Source organism: Pinus tabuliformis, chromosome Q (genome assembly GCF_031772625.1).
Source record: "Pinus tabuliformis cultivar Carrire ecotype Pingquan chromosome Q, CPIR1, whole genome shotgun sequence".
NCBI lineage: Eukaryota > Viridiplantae > Streptophyta > Pinopsida > Pinales > Pinaceae > Pinus > Pinus tabuliformis.
Window position 1 is genome coordinate 1,350,410,292 of NC_142296.1, and position 23,442 is coordinate 1,350,433,733.

The following is a 23,442-nucleotide window of genomic DNA, read 5'->3' on the forward strand; positions in this document are numbered from 1 at the left end:
TTTACCGCCAAAAAATTTGTTTGATTTCTCAAATTGCTTCCAAAAGGTTTCAGAGCAATTCACCAAACTAAGACCCGCCAATAGAAATGATCATGTGTGTTGATTCCTCCAATTTTTCACTCTAAATGCATCAAGATGGATGACAAATAATATAATGATCCAATTTGGAATATCCCTCCCTATTTTGTGAGACTTTTGGTTCCAAATTCTTTTTTTTTTACTAAATGAAGTGATGAAATTTTTCCTCTACTTTATCCCTAGAGTGCCATTTAGCCTTTGCTTTGGGGTTGTCATTTCAACCCAATCTATCAAGGGTCATGTTCTGGTCTTGTAGTTTTCGACCTCTTCTACAAAATTGTTTCATGTGTTAATTCTACTTGAGCTTCTGGCGCCAAATCCTCTACAAAATGTAGGACCTATTTATCTCTCCAATCCAAAATGGAAGGCTCATAGAGTTTCCAATTTTCTACATTCACCACTAAGTAAATGCACATGTATTGGGGTATACTAATTATATAGATGTTTTCCCACCTTCTCTAATATTTCAAATGGAACCATATCATAGAGCCTTTATTTTATCACCAAGACCATGTAGCCTCTCCTTGTTCAACTATAACCATACTCTATCTCCCACATTGAATGACTTCTTTTTTTTGTGTTGATCATGCCTGTATTTTTTCTATTCAACTTATATGGTTTCCCCAGGTGCTTAATATTCTCAATAAAAAAAAATTCCCTTAAAGCATCGACGGCGAGATCACCCATCACCCCTTCTTACTGTCCATAGGAAATCTCCAAAGGTAAAGGTTGCAAATATCCAAAACAAGTTTCAAATGGGAACTTACCAGGTGGAAGATTGGACTACTCTATTATACGAGTGTTACATATCTACCAAAATTTTCATCCCAAGTCTTTAGATACTTCTCATTATAACCCCTCAAAATATGTACCAATGTCTAGTTGACTACTTATGTTTTCCCATCTATCTATGGACAAAATGTTGTAGACCTCTTCAACTGAAGAGTCTATATTCGCTCGCAACGTAGTCCAAAATGCACTAAGAAATAGTGTCCCTATCCAAAACAATGCTCCTTAGTATCCCAAAGTGCACCCAGACTTGTCCAAAGAACAAGTGTGGTGTTTCTTATTTATCAATGGTCTTTCAATAGGGCATTAGAACACATATTGTTGAACCTGTCAACTTAGTATCATGAATAGGTAGTCATGTCCCTTTCTGGGTGTTGACAAACCTTCTACAAGATCCATGGAAATGCTTTCCCAAGAACGAGAAGTACAAGTAAGAGATAGTCTAGACCCTATTTCCTATTACTAGGATTGCTAGTACAACAAAGCATGCATCCTCTCATGAACTTAGTTATCTCTTCTTACATGGTGGGTTAGAACACATACCTCTGCAAGTTGGTCATTTTCTCCCCTACACCAAAGTGCCATGCAACCTTGGAGGTGCAAGCCTCTCTAATCAACAACAGACGCTCACCTTCATAACATATAACTTATCTAACATGTAAAGTAACTCATTATAGAGATGATAGTCAATTGTGTTGTCACCATCATGCACATGCCTCTAGCTTTGCAACTACTAAAACACCTCCTTAAAGTCATCATCCTTCGTATATGCCTCTTTATGTGAATCATGGATGAAGGCTCCATGTGCGTAAGAGTTTCCAAAGTTCTGATCCTTGATGTGGGTGGTCTTGAAAGCATGTCAACAAACTTGTTTATGTTGTCTTTCTTGTACTTGATCACTAGATGAAATTGCTATAAAAACCCAATCCACTTGTAATGTCTGGTTTATTGTAGCTTACTTTGGACCTATCAGTGTTGTAATGGTTGATAATCTATGTGGATCACTGTCTCCTTCCCATCAAATAGTGTTTCCACTTATTCACAACTTGCACCAAGGCATAGAAATCCGTGTTGTAAGTAGGGTAGTTGAAAACCACCCCATTAGATACTTCATAATGGTAGCATACAGATCATCCTCCCTACATCAAGACCATTCACATAACATACCCACTTGCATTTGTCTTCACTTTGAATGGTTGCTACAAGTTCAATAATGCCAAAAGCGGTGCGTGATTACTTTTCTTATTTAAATCTACAAAGGTCGTCTACTAACCCTTTCCCCACTGAAAAACCTTGCCACTCATTTTTATGGCATGGAGTGGTGTTTCCATTGATATGAATTTCCTCATATATTGTGCTTCCCCAACGAAGCTGCTAACCTCAAAAACATTATTAAAAATAGACCACGTCATGATGGCCTCTATATTGGTAAGATCTATCTTCAGCACTCATTCACTTATCACATATTGCATATGCGCTAAAAGCTATTATGCAAACTCACACTTCAGATTTTCCAACAGCTAGTGATTCTTTAATATGTCAAGCACTTGCATCAAATGTCAAACGCACTCCTTCCAAGTAGCACTATATACTAGTGTATCATCCAAATAAATAATAACAAATGAATCCATAAAAGTGCACAACATACCATTCATTAATCTCACAAATGTATTTGGTGCATTACATAGGCCAAAGGGCATAACTAACCACTCATACAAACCTTGTCTAGTTTTGAATGCGGTATTCCAAGTATCTTCTTCTTTGACCCAAACCTAGTAATATCTTGACTTTAAGTCCAACTAGGTGACGTATTTGGCTTGTTGCCATTGATCCAACATATGATCTATCATGGGAAGTGGATACCTATTCTTACGCGTAATTTTATTTAATTCCTTGTAATTAATACACATTTGTCGAGTCTCATCCTTCTTAGGCACAATTTTAATGGGTGAACCACATGGTGAGGTACTTGGTTGAATGACACCATGTTCTAGAGGTTGTTGCAACTACTTCTTCACCATGCTTGGCTTTATAATGAATTTCCTATATAGTCCAATGTTTAGCAATAGAGAGTCTAGCAATAGTTGGATCTCATGCTCCACTTCCCTTGTACACCTATAATGACTCTTCCAATTGTTGTTTATGTTCCTTAGTACACCACTCCAAGGATGACTTAGCTCTCATGGACTTTTCTACAGATTGTTTTTCTCTTAAAAATTACATAATATATTTCTTGCTTGAACTTATCAACTTTTTGGCCTAGTTGGAACTTCACAATGAGATCTTTGACTTGCACTAGTGTGTGTTAATGATGAAAAATTTATCGTCACTGATGAGGCGACACTAGTTGGCTCTCTCCATGAAGATCACATTTGGCATATACATATAGGGACTCACAAACACAACATACACATCTAGTGGGATTACCACCAATTCTACTTCATCAATGAACTCAACACTGACAATGAATTTGATTATACACTATTTTGTTTCTTTATCTCTACCTCGTTGACCCATCCCAATGGACATGGGCTAGGATGGTCATCAACCTTTTGTCTTGGTTTCTTGACCAAATCTATTGTTATGAGATTTGTTTGTGATCCTAAGTCGAATAGAGCATCAACTTTTGTCTTCTTGACTTGTATCTTTATATGGAATAGTTTGATCATTTCGTTGTCTCCCTGTTGTTGAAAGTTACTTAAATTCAACTTCTTTCACATAAATGTATAGACAACGTTCTCATCCACGTCTGAGCTACTTTCCACCTGATTACCCAATTTTATGGACATGAATTTTTCCTTCTTACCATTTTTCTTACAGTGCTTCGGGTTGATATTTAGATGCAACTTCCAACACTTCTCCTTTGTATGACCATCGATGTTACAATAGTTGTTGGTATCTTTGCATTTTGTGTTGTGGTTGTTGTCTTTTCATCTCCCCCCTCCTTGGAAGCTTCCTAGTGCTCCCTGTGCTTTAACCCACTTGATCACATTTTCTTATGGCATATGCTCTTCAAGTATTGTGCATGTCCATAAGTCTCATCCATTGTTTTGAGTTTGAATAACATCACTTGCTTCCATAGATGGATGTGTAGACCTCTCATATGCTTGAGTACGTTTGTGTTCTTTAGGGAGATGCACAACATTATGGCCATCTTTCTAAATTATGTGGTGTACTCTTATACACTCTGCCCCTATTTTTGCGTGAAGTAATGCCTTCAAATCCACTGGTCATCTACATACCCATTAGGGTAAAACTGTGACTTTATAAGAACTAAAATCCTCCCACTCAATCACTAGAGGTTCTCCCTCCAACCTCAAGATTTATGTATGGCTTTCCCACTAGGTCAAAGCAATGGCCCTCTAATTTTAGTTGAGCAAACAAAATTTTCTATTCTTCCTCTATGTGGTGAACACTAAAATAAGCCTCTAACTTTGATTCTTAATGATCTCTCGATTTTCCCTGTAATTTGACTTGGCTTCTAAGATAGAACCTCCATCTTCCATGATTCCAAATTTATTTGCTAGGGTCGCCATAAAGAGATTCATGTTACAGTCGATATCTATGACCTATTATTCGATCCTTGAGAACCTCTCCTTTGTTGCATCTCACGAATTATTGATAGATTTGTTGGCCGTGGTTGGAATTTTACAACTTTCTGCATAAACTAGCATAGATTCCCTACAACTTTAAACACTTGCTCTAATACTAATATGATCCATAAATTTCCACAGATATTCCACTAGACAATTCGTCACAACAAATCTACTAATATACAATGAAAGATTGAAATATACACTATGAAGGTTAATTTATCCTTAGATTTCTAAGTTTGTTAATCACTGTGTTGTGCATGCAATATATGAAATATTGAAAATAGGGTACACACACAAACAAAATCACTTACAACCATAATAACACAAGATATGACTTAGGAAACCCTTATGAAAGAAAACCCAATTGGAAGGTGGGGATACTTCGCTCTCTCTTTCTCTGAATGGAAATGGATGCAAGTACAAAGAAGAGAGACATGTGGCTCGTGGACTACTACAATATACAAACACTATCTGTTTGCTCTATCTCTATCCACTCTCAACTATTCTACTCGTCCATGGAACAAAATCCACTCGAATAGCTTGGAACCCCTTTTCCTTCTAGTGATTTGGTTGTAACACAACCCAATAGCCTACTAGTAGTCAAATTTGATGACTCCAACTCTTAACTAAAGTTACAATATTGATTATTCTAGAATCTTCATCATGATCACATGGCTAGCCCCTTTTTCATGAATAATGGGGGTTGACATGGCATCATCTCGAATCATGGTCATCAAAATAGAAAGGTCAACTTTCGGGTGGTATAACTTTTGCATATGGATTGAGGCAATTACTGCACCATTGGAAAGGTATCTATGCATAGAATAGCACTAAGGGGTGCTGCATTTATGTGGCAAAGTTTTACCCCAAAAAAACATATTTGGATACCTCACAGTGCTTCAGAAAGATTTTAGACCCTGATTTGCCAAACATGGACTCGCCAATAAAAATTATCATGTGAGTCGATTCCTCCAATTTTTCCACTTTGAAAACATTAAGCTAAATGAAAAATAATATAATGGTTTGATCCAAATTAAACTACAACCCCTTACATGTTTTAGAATTGATATTCCACTTTGTTTCGTAGAGCTGCATGCATTTGATGCACATCAAACAATGGCCACTCTCCACCATATTGAGGACATAGATTTTCATTCAATAGTACAAACTACAACAAAATAATCTACATGTAAATAGAAAAATGAAGAACATTGCATATTAAAAACCATCTATTAAGAGAGATAATTTATTAGATCTTCATATTGCATCAAATATATAAGAGTACCCTTGCACACACACGCACGTAGCAATGCTAGAGGTGCATCGGATAACTATTACAACTAGGAGGATAAAGATGCCTACACAAGTTTACAACTCACACTAGCTATCTACAATGGAAAAGAATGCAATATTTGGCTCTCTAGATGAATGAATGCACTGGAACAATAACATTTCTCTTGTTAATTCTATCATTCTCCCTTAAGGGAAAAATAATTCTCTAATTACCCAATTTTTCTTCCAAAGGTTTGGTAAATATATTTACCACATTATCATTTGTATTACAATATATCAATGCAATTTCCTTACTGTGTCTTCTCTTACATAATGATGATGGGTTTCAATATGCATGGTTTTGGTATGATAAACTAGGTTGTATTTTGATAGAGCTTTGGTTATCACATTTGATGGTTGTTGGTACTTTTTTCTTTTCTCCCATGCCTTCAAAAACACATCTTTTAGCCAATTTCCTTATAGGAGGCACTACATAATGCTTTGTATTTGGATTTAATGGAAGACAAAGAAATAGTTGGTTGCTTCTTACTACCCCAAGAAACAATTATGGATCCTATACCGAATGTATATTTAGTCATGGACTTTTTGTCAATTGAATCTCCTGGAAAATCAAAATCTAAATAACCTATCAACTCAACATTTCAAATCATTAGCTTATTCAATACCAAAATCTACAATGTCTTTCAAATATCAAAGCACTGTCTTTATTGGGTCTCAAGGATTCAATAGTTTTCAGAGTCAATCTTAGACCCAAAAGCCCTAACCAACAAGAGAGAGAGAGAAATAAATGGCACTAGCCACAGAAAGGGTGAGAAAGAAATCATAGAGAGTGAAGTGAATCATAGGCCAAAATTGGCTCAAAATCTTAAGAGTTTTACAACATTACTAGTCATCTTGCACTTGAGCTCCTCCAACTGCAACGTATGGTTCTCTTTGTATGGGAAATGAGTAGTGGCACTTCCTCACATGGAGGTATGAACAACTTCCTTTCAAGGCAGCTATTGCATGAGTTATGGCTTTCTTTCGAGACCAAATGATGACTCCTAGGCAATGATTTGTTGAAACTCATATCCTCATGCTCTAGTACCAAAGCAAACAAATGAAGAACACTGCAAATTAAAAACTCTCTACAAGGGAGAGATTTCATTAGATTTGCAAATGCGTCAAATGCATAAGAGTATCTCTCTCTTTCATACACATATATATGTGGAAGAAGTACAACGAATAACTATTACAAATGCATAAGAGTATCTATCTTTCATACATATATATATGGAAGAAGTACAACGAATAACTATTACAACCGGGAGGATAAATATGCCTATACGAGTTTACAACTCACACTATTTACATTGGAAAAGAAAGCAATGTCTATCTTTTTAGATGAATGCATTGGAATACTAACATTTTTCTCATTAATTCTATCAAGTCTCTTCAATTAGGATGCAATTGGACAACTTGTTGTACCATTTTGAGCCAACTTATGCTTATGTTGTATGTAGATTACAAGAGTGTTGTAATGAGCAATCCTGATTTGTACAATTCCTGCCTTTAAAATATCACATTTACATGACCCGTTATATCGGCATTAAAATATATCAACAACAACAATTGTTGGGCCACAAACAAACTTGAACGGATTTTATGAGGGTGGGGCCAGAAACTTACATAGATTTTATGACACTGCATTGCATATTATCTAATAGGTAGGGTTACATGGTAACAGGGATCCAAATAGCTTCATTAGTTTATAGCAGTGATATACCAAGTTGGCAGGACATGGGAGTGCACATGTGGGGAAACACATATGGGGGACATGTGAATACACCTACTAAACTTCAGAGAAATTCACAAGCAATGGAGGAGCTTTGGGATCCCTAGTTTAAGAGCCTCCTCTATATAAAATTATTATTTAGAAAAAATACACACATATATATAGCAATCATTCCATGTAAATTCATTAATCATGCAATGGATTCCTTGCATAGTTTTTTCATTTTTTTAATCGTTTTTTATTTTTTATTTTGGATTTTCTGGACAAAAATTGTAGGAAACACCCAAGCATCTTGATTTTCAGCGACAAGGGTCACCCAGGTGTCCACACATTGGCAAAACATTTCGCTGTGTATTTTGCCTAGTTTCGCAAAATGAGAAGCCTAGTGAAACATTTCACCAAGTGCCCCATCCTGAAGACATAGGAACCATAAGGGGTACACACCAACTTTGCAAGAAATGTCCCTATGACACTGGTTTGAATATTCAAGCTTTGATGTAATTTATGGGCCAGTATAAGACAATTATTGATGCACCAACAGCTAAAATATCGCAGCTAGTGCACCACAGTAACAACTAAGTGAGATGACAAAAGAACCATCTTTCTGGTCTCTAATAACTGAACAATGTGCCATTAAAATTGAACCGAAAAAACAGCATCTAATCTCCTTGTTATGTTGCTCCTCGAAAATAACTCCCTCAAAAATTGGTTAGAAAGACCCCTTCAAGGCAAATCGGATGCTTTTAGATTTACAGCAAAGCTCACAAATAATTAGCCATACATCACATGTCCACAATAGTAATTTCTATCAATATGTTTACATTTCTCTGTATTTTTCTTGATATCTATTCCCCCTCTATCCGAAGGAATTCACTAATTGAACAAAGGACTTGGTAGTAATCCATGATGCCTTTCTAGTATACAATGGTTTGCATTAGCTAAACCAGAAGTGACATTTATATTATCAACTAAAGCTAGTGTTGGAGAACTGTTGAATGTACAGACGACTTCTGAAATTGGCTGCTCTCACAATGTAGATTCACCTAGAGCTGTGCAGTGCTTATGTTACATAGGTTTGCTAATAAATTTGATGCAGAGTATCTTCTCCAGATAAAGCCATTTCAAGCTCCTAAGCAATTGCCAAAACATAGTAGCAGTCCTCGGGATGAGTTCTCTAACTTTGCATTTATATTTTGTTGACTCGTCTCCTCCAAAGAACTTGTACCTGAAGATTCCATTGGAGGGCTGCTAGTTTTGGAGGCAACAATTAGTGGTGGTGGTGTAGTTTGAGGAGTTGGAAGAGATATAAGAAATGCGCTAAGCATTCGTACTATCTGAGTAAAGTTAGGGCGAAGATTTGGATCCTCAGCCCAGCAGCACTGTAAAATGAAAACCAATTCTTCTGGAAGATTCTCTACACTTGGCCTTACATTCTGGACAAAGAAAACAATATTCATGTCAGCTTGCTTTAACTGCCTTTAATATTGCTTATTATCTGTAGCTTTCATTGGATATTATATAGTCTAGAAGACAGGGCACTACTCAGAGAACCAGGCCTTCCTCTCACTCTTCTCTCAGTAATGACAAAAACTTCTTTGCACCTATCATATGCATATATAACATTAAATACCTTGAAAGCAGCAGCATATGCTGCTTGCAGATTGGACATGCCTTCAAATGGCATACGGTTGGTCAGTAGCTCCCACAAAACTATTGAAAAACTGTATACATCTACCTTGTTATCATAATGTTTTTTCTCTCCCCGTCTTAGTGTTACAGTACTGTACAACTGCAGAGAGAATTAATAATGCTCAGGATGTTTAAAACACACAAAGCAAAAAAAAACTTGTTACAACCAAAAAACAAATCCAAGAAATAGCAATGCACCTCAGGAGCCATCCAACGGTAAGTGCCAGTTTCTGCAGTCATCATTTCAGTTAAGGTCTCCTCTCTCGCCAATCCAAAATCTGCTAGCTTAACTTTCTTTTGATCAGCAGTCAAGAGAAGGTTATCTGGAAAAGTTTAACACATTCAACTATTTCATGTGAATAACGATATCAAAGGATATATGAAAAGAATGTCTGTAATACAGAAAATAAGATAGCGAAGTGAACAGGTCAATCAAATTGTGATCAAGCAATTAAATCAAAGCACTTTCAGTGCTCAGACCCAGGTTCAAACCCCCCAGAAGACATACTAGCCCAGTAATGGTGGCAAAGAGAATTAACTGCCTTATCTGGGAATTAACCACCCATAGATGCAGCGTATATCAACAGATGAGGCCAGGTCCAAGTCCAGGATAAATATTTGAAAGAATAGAAAGAGAACAGTATAAATAGCTGAGAAAACATAAAACAACCAATGGGACTAGAAATAAAGTTCCATATTCGAAATGGATATAAAAGCTTTGTCCAATACTCAGTTCAAAAGCAGAGGCATCATATGATAGAAACAAATACGAATAATCTGGAATGTCGTCCTTTCTCAATAGACATAGATGCAAGCAGGTATCTCAGACCCAATGTGACGTTTACGTCACATTCTTCGGTTAGCATCTTCTCATTAGAGAAGCAAAAGCTACACAGAGGGGTTCAATATAGGAAAAGTGGGAAAGCCTCTAACATCACTAAAATGTGCATCTCTAGTCTGTGTAGCAGCGTCATGTAAATATATGTTTGAAGTCCTGAAAAAATCTGTCCAATTCCTGGAAACACTCCTGTGGTTGTAAAGGGCGGCTGCAGCATTTAGGTCTTTTCAAGTATGTCCATGACAAAAACGAATTAGATTATTGGAAGGGAAGAACTAATCAGGCAAAATACTTGATGAAATGCATTTCCAGTGCCACCCACTCTTGTTGAAAGTTAACATTACTTTCCTTCTCGCCAACTCCTAGTTACTCATCATCAGATTCGATTATATATATATATATATAAGAGTCGGGACTATCTCTAAATTATGCTTTAATGTTAGCTACAATGCAACATAATCAATACATTTCTCGATTGCCACTTAATAAAAATAAACATGTAAACTAAAGACTGGCTACTAGTAGAGCTCAAAATAAGGAAGTAGGAAAATTTATCTTTAATCATTATGAGACTCAGAAAGTGAAAAATGAACTAATATCTTATCTTTCAAAATTTTTGAACCACCCACACATCTAAGGGATATCTATTTCAATGCAAAATTATAAAAACAACCGACATATCTTTAATAATCGCTTCAAAAACTTAGGAGCATTTTTGCAGATACATGTACAAATCTTACACCACAGAGCACCTATAAACTGAAGTTCTAACTCTTTGCCAAACCCTGTCATTTCTGTCTTGGGTATGTGATAGCATATCTCATCCAAGTTTTTTACTACTGTTTGAAGAAAAAATCCTTCCACACACACACAAACACATATATAGAATTAAAAATTTCGTTGGCACCAATATAATTTAATTCACACTACATCTTGAATAAACTTACTGACATTTTTGTATCTTTACATTTCTACATTAGAATTCAGCATGTTTAGTTTGTCTGTAAATCAAATAGAACCATGTTTTGACTTGTTGTGCCTTGCTAGACATATTGTACTTTCTAGTTGTTTGGTAGTTGTTGGGTTTTGCATCGTTGTGTCGAGGGTTGATTGCACTTTCTCTACAAATATGACAAAATTATTGATTTCCATGTTCAACTTGAGTACTCCTTTGGTCACATTCATTTCCTTGTCCTCTTCATCTCTCATTGTTAGATTGATTTTGATCGCGATCTGGTTAGACTTGGGGGTTAAAAATAACTCTATACTTTTTAGGTGTCCATTTTCTCACCATGGTTTGAGAGGTCCACACTAATTGTTTGTAATAATATGTGGACCTGATGATCCAGGGCATGCTCTAGATTGACTTTGCAATACCCTCAATATGCACACGTTGAAAATATGTCAATGTTGATACTTCAAGTGCACAAGAAAAGGCCAAGGTCTGTCATGGAATGGTAAGACAACAAACATGTGAGATGTCACAGTCTTGTGAAGCAAAACAAGAAAAGGCCAAGGTCTGTCATGAAATGGTAAGACAACAAACATGTGAGATGTTACAGTCTAGTGATGCAAACATCGTAAGTGTGTGTTAAGTACATTACCATTCGAATTAAGTTGAAATTATAAAATAATGTTAATAAGGTGATGTGCACTTAAGGTCAACAACATCCAAGGAGCCCCCTCAAGGCAATGAGGAAATGAGAGGGAAATAAGGGGGTTAAGTGACTTAACCCATGCTCCACCTTGTTGACAAGTGGAAGTTCAAACATCCCTTGATTAGTCCCTTGTCTTTTGATACTTGTTTTCTCAGACAGATATTTGTTAAAATTGGCAACTAAGGCCAAATTCCACCGTGGGACAGCTCATATGATGGACATGATTACTGCATTGGATTCCTCTTTTCAAGAGGTCCAATTTTGATATAAATATCATCTCATTCTGACAAGCAGAAGTGGAATTTTGAATTTATTCTCTCATGCACAAATTGTCGAGGTCGGCCTCAGTCAAATGTAGGCTCAAGGAGCCCAATGGATGTCTCCTGAGTCCTCACCCTCAACAAATTGTATAAATAGGAATGACCTTTCTCATCATTTGGACATCACTCACTCACACATCCTTCTCTCTCCTCACATCAGATTGGTTCGTACAATGTGGGTTCTTTTCTCTCTCTCTCTCTCTCTCTTGCACATGTGGCAGGAGGCCGAAAATTTCAGAGACAAGTACAGGCCAAAATTTCAGAGTGCAGACCTGCGTTGACCAAGGGGTTGTTTGATTGTCTTTGACTACTTTATTCTGGACAGAATTCCAATCTCTTGAGGCCACATTCTCTGGCACAAAAACCGAGGCAATGAAGGCTGTTTGACCTGCATTGACCACAGGGTTGTTTGACCACAGGGCTGACTGAAGTTTGAATGAGGTTGACCCAGTTTTTGTGGACTGTTTTGGGTTAACTTTGACCCTTCTTGGAGGCCGAATTAGACCGCTGTTGACCAAGCTGCTTGGAGGAAGTTTTGTAGCTGATTTTACCAGCGTTGACTTTCTGGTTAGGGCTGCAGTTGACTGTTGATTTTGACAAGGGCTATTTTCACTGTGTATTGTGCAAGTGAATTTGATCTATGTACTCTCTCTCTCTCTGCTGAACTATTGAATAATAATAAGAAGATTTGATCAAAGGGTTTTCCTCACATTGAGGTTTTTCACTGGTATCCACCAAATCTTGTGTCCTCTTGTCTTGGTTTGTCTTCTATACATGTTTTTATGTTCTATGTGCATTTACTATCAACGTAATTAAATTAATGTGATTGGTACTGGAAATAATTGGAAATTGTCATTAGGCTGCTGAAGGAACATTGAAGTAAATTGTGCTAAAGCATAGAACATACCTTTGTTATCTAAAATTAACAAGATTTTTGCCCTTGTTTGGGCATGCTTGCGGTGACTTTACATATGCATGCAAGAGTCATCAAACAAAATGTTGGAATCTAATTTTTGGAACAATTCTTCACCATTCCTAGATTGGGGAGCCATTCCTGTAAATTGGGGGAGACTGAGCTCATTGTTTCTCCATTTCTTTAGCTAGTACACTTATGAGATGAGATGTATGGGGAAATACCATGCTGCCATGAGGGACATGGTATCACTGAGAGACATGTAGTTGAAGACAGTATTGCACTTGTTGCCAAACCATTACCAGGATTCCTAGCAAGAGAATTTGAGTTAGAACCCTTTTCACACTGAGATGGTTGGCTACACTGGATTCCCAAGGGACTGTGCACAAATGAAGGACATGTCTGGGCTTGTAGGAGCTGGAAGGAAGAGGTTCCTGAAATGTTTCAGCACTGATTGAGGTGCCTGGAGTCAATATCCTATTTCTGAGATAGCAGAGCCCAATCATGGTATGTGCTGGGTTGGGAATGTGAGTGATCGCTCTAACTGTCAATTTGGCTTTGTTGCTTCATTGCCTAGCTTGGGGGTGGCACCTACACACACTGTTACCTGTGGCTGGGAAGAAAATCACTCCTGTTGAGCTATTTTCTCCAAGTGTTTTAACTTTTTCAGCAGATAAGTAATGTATAATTAATCTTTATATGTCAATAATTAATTTTAATGGTTGTTGTTATGTGTGAAGATTATGTGTCTGAATCGGTGAAGGTCAGTGTGGTTATGGTAATGTCCCAGGGGGTTGTAATAGGCTCTCTGTTAAATAAAGATATGCAGATGCTAAACCTGATACAGCCAACAGTTCTTGCTGAAAAATACAAAAGTCAGCCTCTCTTGTGTAAATTAAGATACAGCCACAACAATTTTACGGAATTGGAATTGTGGATATCATTAATGATGCCAGAAGAATGATAGAAATTGTTATTCTTGTCTAAAGCTGAAAATGGCATCTACTTCATGTGAGAAATACCATTGGTCTTGAACAATTTATAAAGAAGGCCAACATAGACAATTTTTAGTGTAATAATCTCAATATGGAAACTAATTGGAATGAATTTTTGTGTTAGTCATGCATGGAAATTAATTCATAATGAGCAATTGTAGAGATTGTTGTGCATGCAAATAAATCCCACTGCAAAAGTTAATTACATGATCAAATATTGAGTTTATGCGAATGGAAATTCTATTAGTAAAACTGTTATGAACTTTGTTGTGATTTCCTTTTAAGATTTATGTAAGATGCATTTCTGATTCTGTTGGTATTGCATAGGATATCTGTCATGAGGATGTGGGAAGCCCATCTGGACTCATAGCTGGGAAAACTGCGATGAAATGAGGAGGAGATTTTAAATGGAGTGCCCTGACAACCAAGGGAGGTGGTCTGGCTATGCTACAGTCTTCTCTTGAAAACAGGTAAATAGTAAAAGCCATTAGTTCACCTTTACAGGCCCTGACCAAAGGGTGGGCACCATCTGTACATGAAAGAACTCAGGAGTCATTACTTGTTTTTACTGGACATTTGCCATGATTTCAGAAATAGAACTAGTCACTTTTGTTTACTTTCAACTACTTATAATCATACATTTATTCTTCAATATTACAAGCCTGTTCTCAAATCACCACTTCCTTTTATAGAATGAGACTTTGGTGCAAAATATATATTTGAGATGGGCAAAATAAGACAAGGTATCAAATTTTAAATGGAGTAAAAGGTCATCATTCAATTAATTATTTATTAAATGCCATTAAATGAAAAAGAATTTAGGCAATCTTAGTTTACCCAACAGTCATTCTTCTAGGGGTAATCTTGAGAAGCAAGGGCAGGTGATGTCTCCAGGGACCATGAAGGGAAAATAATGGGAAATTACCAATGAATTTGGGTCATAAAACAAATAATCAAACAGAATTGGCTGCTCCAAACTGCAACAACGAAGGCAAGTTGAAACAAGGATTTGAGAGAGTCATCCTTTAAGGTGATTCCAAATTTATCATAGACAACCTCAATGGAAAAATTCAAAATCCCTATTGGGAAATTGACAGCCACATCACATGATTAAGTCAGCTTTAGAGTCTAGTGCCAAGGGTTGTCTCAATCAGTTGAACCATCCACCAAAGACGTGTTGTCAATGGAGAGGTCATATATTCCAATCCAGTCAAATCCCATGTGGTTACCAGCCACAAAGCTGGTGGTTGATCTGACTTCCATCTGGAAATTCTGGTGAAGGGGAATGCTCTGTGAGGAAACATTACTATTACTAAGCTTTAGAGTCTAGACTGACCAAATTTAACCCGTTCCTCAGAAAAAAATGTCAGCTCCAGAGATGTTGATGATTGTAAGTTTGTCTTTCAAAGAAGAACCTTTATGCTAGCAGATTGGCTAACACATTAGGGTCATTTATAGAAGAGATGATAAACTCGTGTTTTCTAACACTTCCTACCTCATGAATGAGAACAACTGGAAATTCACCTTGGACAAACTTTTAACCACTAGGGACCCCGTGGCAACTCCTCTTCCATGTGTGAATACTGGAAAGTTGAAAACCCATAGATTTGAGGACTTAATGTGTATCCACCCTCTTTACACCTTCATAGATTCTGCCCCTCACCAGATTTCTTCCCAAACATGCTGACAAGATTTGGACAGGCATTCCTTGGAAGACTAGCAGTACAATCAAGTTAGAATTTCTCCATTACAACCACTCAGATTAAAAGGGGGTTCCTCATAACCATGAAATCAACGTTGCTTGCCACCCTTCTGTCTCAAACTTCATTGTTGACTTGGTTTTCTTCCTGCAATACATAATGGCAGACGCTTCTATCCACATGGATAGGACGATCTAGGACCAGGGTCCAAGTAATAGTAGCTTCCCTTCCCATTCCCCAGTGGGAGGGAAATCTGTGAATCGTTTTAATACTCAGGAATAGTATGGGTCCCTAGAACTTCATGAAACAACGGGGCCATGCAACTCACAGCAGCAGTACTGAAAGGCGCCCACAGTTTCAAATGAAAGAATTCTGGACTCCTTAAGGCAGTTTGAGATTTATGGGAAACAGATGAGATGCTAGCCCAGTGACAGATAACACTCAAAGAGGAAAGTGTCTCTAGATCATCTATCTTCTGCATTTAAAAGCTTGGACACAAATTTAGTCCTGATAGGCTGGTGATGCAATCAAGAGGTGGATCATCCATGATCTGGAATCTTTGGTGGAAGATGTTTTGAGCCACCAGCCACCTATGGACATCTAGGACGAAACAGGTCCAATTCAAACGGACCAACCTACCACTAGGAAATAACAACTTCACAGGTCTCAGAGAACAAGGATAACCTGTTACATGTCTTGTGAGATTTTTTTTTTTTCCCATTTTTTTTGTTTTGAAATTCATGCACAGGTTATGACAGTTAAGTTGATACCTTTGACTTCTGAGCAGTTTGTATTTGATGCAAAGCATAGTCTAAAAGTATCTGAGATTCGGAACTATTTGCACATTTCAATTAAAAGAACTGCTCTACACATGGCAGAATGCATGCCGCCATTCTGAATGTATTGGATCTATCATTTGAAATATTTTTATAAACCTTTTTCTTATTTAAAACAAATTGACTCCCTCTGATCAGGTTAAATATTTAATGAGCACAATTGTCTCAATGCATATTTAAAGTTTAAAGTTGTTAAAGTATTTCCCTTTATTCTTTTTCAAATAGGGGAGATGCGTTTTGGGTCCTCTCAATTCGTCTCCCACAATACCATAGCTATGTGCATAGGATTCATGTACATCTCCTTGTTTGTTAACTTGTTCTAGATGTGAAGAATGCCAAAATATGTTTCGGGTTGTCTGGTATACAGTTCAATCTCTGCCTGTACAACAGTCTGGAGTAAATACATGCTGTCTACGATAATTGATCCTTGCAAGCAAGAGCATCTAGACTCTTTCTACCATTAACCAAAATTGTAACCCATAGAGTTTAATGGGCTAGACAATATTTTATTAAGAATTCAGGGTGGATGTTTTGTAATTTAGTCAGAAATGCTCTCTTCAGATATGAAGAAGAACCTTGTGTCCTATTGAGTCAAAATGAGATCATTGACTACAAGATCAATAGGGCCAATGAATTATAGATGTGGATAGTTCGATGACTAGATGTCCTCCACTGATTGACCTAGGAAAGTGGAGAATTGTCATAATGTCTCATTACAAGACGTGTTGAAGGGCATGCCATTAGTTCTCTTCAGTTTCACCTGCAATAAAATATCACAACAAATGAAACAAAAAAACTGCCTCTGTAGCCTCGCCAAGGTGGAGGAAGGGAACAATACCAGAATGACATAACGTGAAAATAAAAGAGTTCATATTGATGCACCATATAGGAACCATTCATACTCTATGGGTGCTCTCCCTGATACTTCTCTTTTCAAAATATGCACATGGCTGGGGATAGAAGAAAAACTCGTTTGACATTGACAAAATTATTTATGTTTCTCTGCACTCCCTGTAAAGTGCAGTCCTGGTCAATGCCCTTCCCATTAAATGCAATTGTTGTTCATGTGGCTAGAAAAAATCCAGAGACTAAGCCTAATCAAAATTAGATGCCTGGCAATTGTCACATATATCCCTCTAGTCTATGAAATTAAAATGACAAATAAAAAGTGTCCTCAATGTTGTATCTGGGGTAAAATGGGGTCTAGGGTCTGAGATTTTACAGATCTCTCCTGAACATCTTGCTGGAAACTTATAGCTTACAATTATCTCAAAAAAATGACTACTCAAGAGATTGTATATCCTGTTGAAAGTGTGGTTTTTATCTATGCTAAGATTTTGTTTATAGGTTACCCAACTTACCATGTTTGATACCAATATGTGGAAAGATATGCAAATATTATAGATCTTGATAGGTAGATGAAGATATGTATCATATTGCCTGCAGAGGTTTGGTCTCGTGGCCAGCGGACGATCTGCTAAGTCGTCCGTGCCACTATGCAGGTCACGAGTTCGAGTCTCGTCTTAACCAAGCGCCGTCCTTGCGGGCTGGGCGGTTGCTCCTAGAGGTTATAGTGGCAGCCGGTGGGATTCGACCCCGTGTAACGCGAGTATGATACCACCGCCGTTGCCTATTCCGCTAGTCACCAAAAACAAAAACATGTATCATATAAGGTAGTAGCATCGACAAATCAAGCTTGGGATCTGAAAACTTATAGCAGGATTCCTTGGTGGACGCTGACACATGCCTTAACAATAATAGAGTCATAATCACAAGAATAATATCAATAGGGTTATTAATAATTAATTAATATTGGTGAAAGGTTGTGAGAGCTCTAGAAATACAACTCAAAATTGTAACATGGTTATCTACCTACTATCAATCATGTATTCTTCCATCTTTGAATTTGGACACCTCCAATGTATGAGTTTTTGCCCCCCTTTAACGATAGAGGTTCACAATCTCTACTTTTCCATTCATATATCTTCTAACATAACAAACAGGTTGATTCGTTACAAGAAAAAGCTTGTTGCACCCTTGAACCCTACAGTTTGTCAAAAATTCTGGTATTGTCTTCATTCCTCCAATTTCCAACTTATCTTCTACTTTTTTATTTTTGCATGTGCTTTCACATTTCTAGTATATACATTTCTCCAAAAAGAAAGCTTATTCAGCATGTCCAACTCTAAATGACAAATGATCCCCAATGCATACAAAATACAATAAAAACACTCATTGACTAGTGTATTTACATGATTAACAACTTCAATAAAAGAATACTCAACAAATAAAATTTGTAGGCTCTATAAAAAGCATACCAGGCTTAAGGTCACGGTGAATAATTCCATTTCCATGTAAGCACTCCATAACTTGAGCTATGTCCAGTGCAAAAGCCAGAGCAACACGCATGTCTATCCGCTTTGGCCGTAAACTCATCATGTATTTCCGCAGTGATCCACCTACTAGAAGTTCAGTGACCACCACCATCATTGACTCTTTGCAGGCTCCAATAAACTGTTTTTCCAGAAGTACCCAACCTATTCAGAAATCTTTCCCTTAAAGAATTGCTGAAGTTAGAAACACAAATGGAAAGAGGGAAAACATAGGCAATACTGAGATGTCAGATAGGCCAAACTTGGAACCTGGCCATCAATAATCCTAGATAACAAAAGACATTTTAATTAAAGGTTCATTCTATAAAATGCCACATAAGAAGTCAACATCCAAAAGATGGGGTTAAAGTCACTCTAAGGCTGTTGCATGGTCACATGTCCCATCAACAAATATAATATCTTGGAAACAAAAAGCATAACTCAACATGAGATAAGATCAATTTTTCATAAGTTGTTTTGTAATTACTTCAAAAAGTTACTCCCTGGAAGAATGACATAATGAACCAACCTTCACTAAATTCTTATGTTGCACACGTGATAACAAAGTAATCTCTCTTGCAAACCGTCCCTCCTGTTTAGCTCTTTCCTCAGGGGTATCCCCTAGTTGGATGATTTTTATTGCAACATTCTTTTCTTTGTACCTGCAGAAGTTTGGTAAAAGTTAGAAGAATGTGAACTGTCGATATTGCAAGTAGACTGAGTTCAATTGGCAACCAAACAGGTGGGCTCTTCCTATTTTTCAGCTGTTTCTCCTAACGAGTACAAGTTGATGTTTGTTCATAAACAACACTCGCACAAGATGATGAAATATAAATGAGAATACAATACCAAAAACATTGAATACAAAGTGGAACATAAAAAGCAAGCTCCCTCAGTCACTGAGCTCTCAGCTATCTTGGCTAACGATCTCTTCACTACAAGGGCTGAATTTCTGGACTCCACAGTTATTGAAGCTATGGCCAAAACACAAAAAATAACAGGTAATCCTATCCACCGTGCAGACTTCCAATCATCTGACATTTGTCAATGGCTCTGAAATTTGGAGTAGCTTCGTTTCAACAGATAGGTTTGAAGGGGAAATCTGCAAGGTGGGTGGGAATGTATGTTTTTCTTTTCTTTCTTTTGGGTTGGTCAAGACCTTTTAACGAGAGAGAGTGGAACTCCTTATAGCATCAACTTTACAAGACAATGACCTTTGGCTACAAAACCACAACTAAGGAGTTTCTACTCTGTCAAAGTTACCCTTGGCCTCGTCAGCAAAGACCGCATTAGCCCTAGCAAGGGGACTACCATTAACAGTTAGCATAGTACTGGTGTTTATCTCATTAACACCACCCCTCGTCTTGGGAAGACTTGGTCAACTGCATTATCATGAAAAGCACACCTGCCGGATTTTTGAAGTTAAGTCATCATAATAACAAGGCCTGCACTTTACACTAGACAACAACAGATACCTTTGGATGTTGTTAAATCCAAACTCCACTTCCATTTAGTATTTCTAAGGATATATGAGCTCATCTGTACTTGGAGAAATAAATCTCAGCCTAATACTCAGCCTGATGCATGCTACAAAGCATGAATACAGACTTAAAACAACCGTATAGACGACTGACTGGGTAAATACTAAATTCAGATTCAGGGAGACCTACGTGGTATATATACACACACACATGGATAGGGGCATATAAGCTCATCTGTACTTTAAGTAAATTTCATATACGCAAACCTAAAATCAACTAACACCTGTATGCATCGATTGTCTGGATAATTATATGAATATGTGTGTGTGTGAGGAGGCAGGGTTAGCTCAATCAGCTGAAATTATATATATATATATATATGTGTGTGTGGGGAGTAGGGGGTGGTCGGTGGTCGGGATTAGCTCAATCAATCACCTGATACACCCTGTAAAAGGTAATGGTACCAAGGAAGGTCGCGGGATCTACTCCCAGAATTAGGTTCTTTGGAGTTACTGGCTGGTTATCCGACCTGTCGTTAATCCAGATATAAGGGTTAATTCCAATATCCAAGAAGTCGGGCCATTCAACAAGAAATACATAGATTTTTTTCCAACCAAGGTAACTCAAAGGATAATTCACAACATTCGGAGTTGGCATCCATCCCCATATATAGATATTTGATAGCCATCCTAACTATTCCAAAATGCATATCTCACTGATATTATTCTTGTTACTATTCAATATTCTCACATACATAGGCTATACAGCATACACCATACAGAAGGGAAAAGGAACGACCAAACAGGTAAAGTTAATCGGCCTGCAACCAATCCATTATTTAACATAACCGTTATGTTAGTAGCAGCAGGAGGGACTCTGGCTTTGAAGACTTAAAAAAAGGTTTCGGGGACAAGAAAAACATACTTGCCCTCATATACTTTTGCGTGAGCACCCTCTCCAATCTTTGGCCCTACAAAGAGAAGCTTTGGATCAATCAACCATTTGTCATCAAACTCAAAATCATAAGAAGGGCTCCTCGTCATCGATGTTGGGCTCCGGTCAGCTTCCTGCTCAGTATACATGTCACCATCCTTGATGCCCTCTGGAAGAAATCTAGTAGCTTTTAGTGACTCTGCCCATGGGATTTTCTTCTCCTCCCCTGAACCCATTTCTGAATATGGCATCATGTCCAACTGCAATGCATTTCGTCAATGAAATGAAGTTTTTTCGAGCCTCAAATGGTTTTGGTTCTTCAAAATTGACAATTAGTTACTACTGCGTGGATATAGACATATTAAAAAGAGATTCAGATGATGTTTTCAGACATTTTTTGGCTTCGAGAATGTGTTTTACAAATGGTTTCTACTTTCAGCAAATTTTAGCGATACAAAAGTAGGAAAACGGCTTATAGAATATTGTTGCAAACTCATTTTTTACACAAATACAAAAAATGAATGTGGGTCAACGCCTGCAAACAGTGTTGGGGAGGTTGGAACTGGATACAGAGGCTTACTGAAGCTTGCTGCGAAGCATATTTTGACCGAAATTGATGTCGGTCAATAGTTTTCAGCAAAGGGATGTGAGTTAATGGTTTTGAGCAAATTTTAGAAATGGATGTGGAACAATAACATAATTGAATGCGGGTCAATCGTTTTAAGCATATTTTCACAGTTAAGAACGGAGGTAAATGGCCAAGAGAATGTTTCTCAAGCAATTTTGAGAAATGAATATGGGTATTTCCACCAATTACCGACAGCAGGTCATAAGAGCTGGTCTACAGAAGGAAGATATGGCGATATGGTGAATGTTTGAGAAGAAAGATAACAAGAAGGGCTTAAAGGGTTCCACAGAAAAATAATTCAAGTAAATTGGGCAGATGAGTACCGAAGAAAAACAGTATCCGAGTCAAAACCAAAGACCATTGAACCAATTTCACCATAGAAATGCAATGGGCTTTTAAAGAAGAACGAACTGACACGGAACATACAACAGACTGGTGGGAGACAATGAGATCCTTATACTGTCCTTTATCCCTCTGAGAGTGTCCTTCATTCTTCCCTGTCATCAGCATCAAGTTTTGATTGAACCACTAAATAGCAAATGGTAGAAAATAGAAAACATCGGTTCAAAATCCCAGGCTAGGCAGCTCCCAAAACGCCATGTGCTTTCCATTTTCTGATTATGGAGTCCTGGCCATGGAATTTAGAGCAGCCCCAAGAAGCATCTAGGAAAGCAGAAGGAAGTCTCCTTTAACGATTCAAACTTTACCGATCGTGGCTATCACCGACAACAATGTCAAAAGTAGGTTGTAAGTTCCCTCATGCTCAATTTCATGCACCGACCTACGCTACAGTGTGCTAAGCTTTACGGTTTGAGAAATGGTTAATGTGCATTTTCCAAAGAGGTCCTATGCCGGTTTGTTTGGACTTTTTTTCATCTGTCAGTCTGTATATGTTTGTGTTGAGAGCCTGTGTTTTTTTAATTCAGGTGAATAAATGTTTCATATTTATAATATTGACTTTGCTTTTAAAATATAAATATGATATTAAGTGAGAATAAAAATAAAGTTGTTGGGATGCAGTTTAGTCGGTATAACCTGAGGTATGGCTTAAATAATTAAGGAAATTCAAAGTTCAAATTTCTGAAATAATCTGGTCAACCGTAGATGTATTGTTAATAGCCAATTCGTTTCCATATCAAACGAGCACAAAATCAACTTATATATAAATAAATATAAATTAAAATATAATAATAAATTTTATTAATAAAATCATTTTTTTTATCAAGTGAGTACAAGATCAACTTTTATATATATATAAATTTTATTAAATAAAAAAATAAATTAAAATAGTATTTTAGTATGTTGAAAACTTCTGATAAATTGTATATTTATTTGATAATGTGCTTAGTATTATTTATATTTGTCAAATGTGTTAGTTTGGTTGTGAATAATAGCGATATGCTATTTTAATCCTAATCAGACAGAGTAATCATTTTTATAAAATTTGGTTGTGAATAATAGCGATATGCTATTTTAATCCTAATCAGACAAAGTAATCATTTTTTATAAAATTATTAAAAAGTAAGTAGGCAATTAATTGATAAACAAA

General features: G+C 37.1%; 1 protein-coding gene across 1 annotated transcript; it reads right to left on the reverse strand.

The window, feature by feature from the left end:
• Positions 1-8,235: 8,235 nt before the first annotated feature.
• LOC149224894 (serine/threonine-protein kinase STY13-like) lies at positions 8,236-21,547 on the reverse strand. The gene is made up of 6 exons (XM_089386329.1): positions 21,257-21,547; positions 19,381-19,513; positions 18,798-18,993; positions 9,418-9,542; positions 9,161-9,319; positions 8,236-8,963 (listed from the first exon to the last, which is right to left on the reverse strand). The coding sequence occupies exons 1-6, from the start codon at positions 21,517-21,519 to the stop codon at positions 8,652-8,654; spliced, it is 1,188 nt and encodes a 395-aa protein (XP_089242455.1). The 5' UTR covers positions 21,520-21,547; the 3' UTR covers positions 8,236-8,651.
• Positions 21,548-23,442: the final 1,895 nt, after the last annotated feature.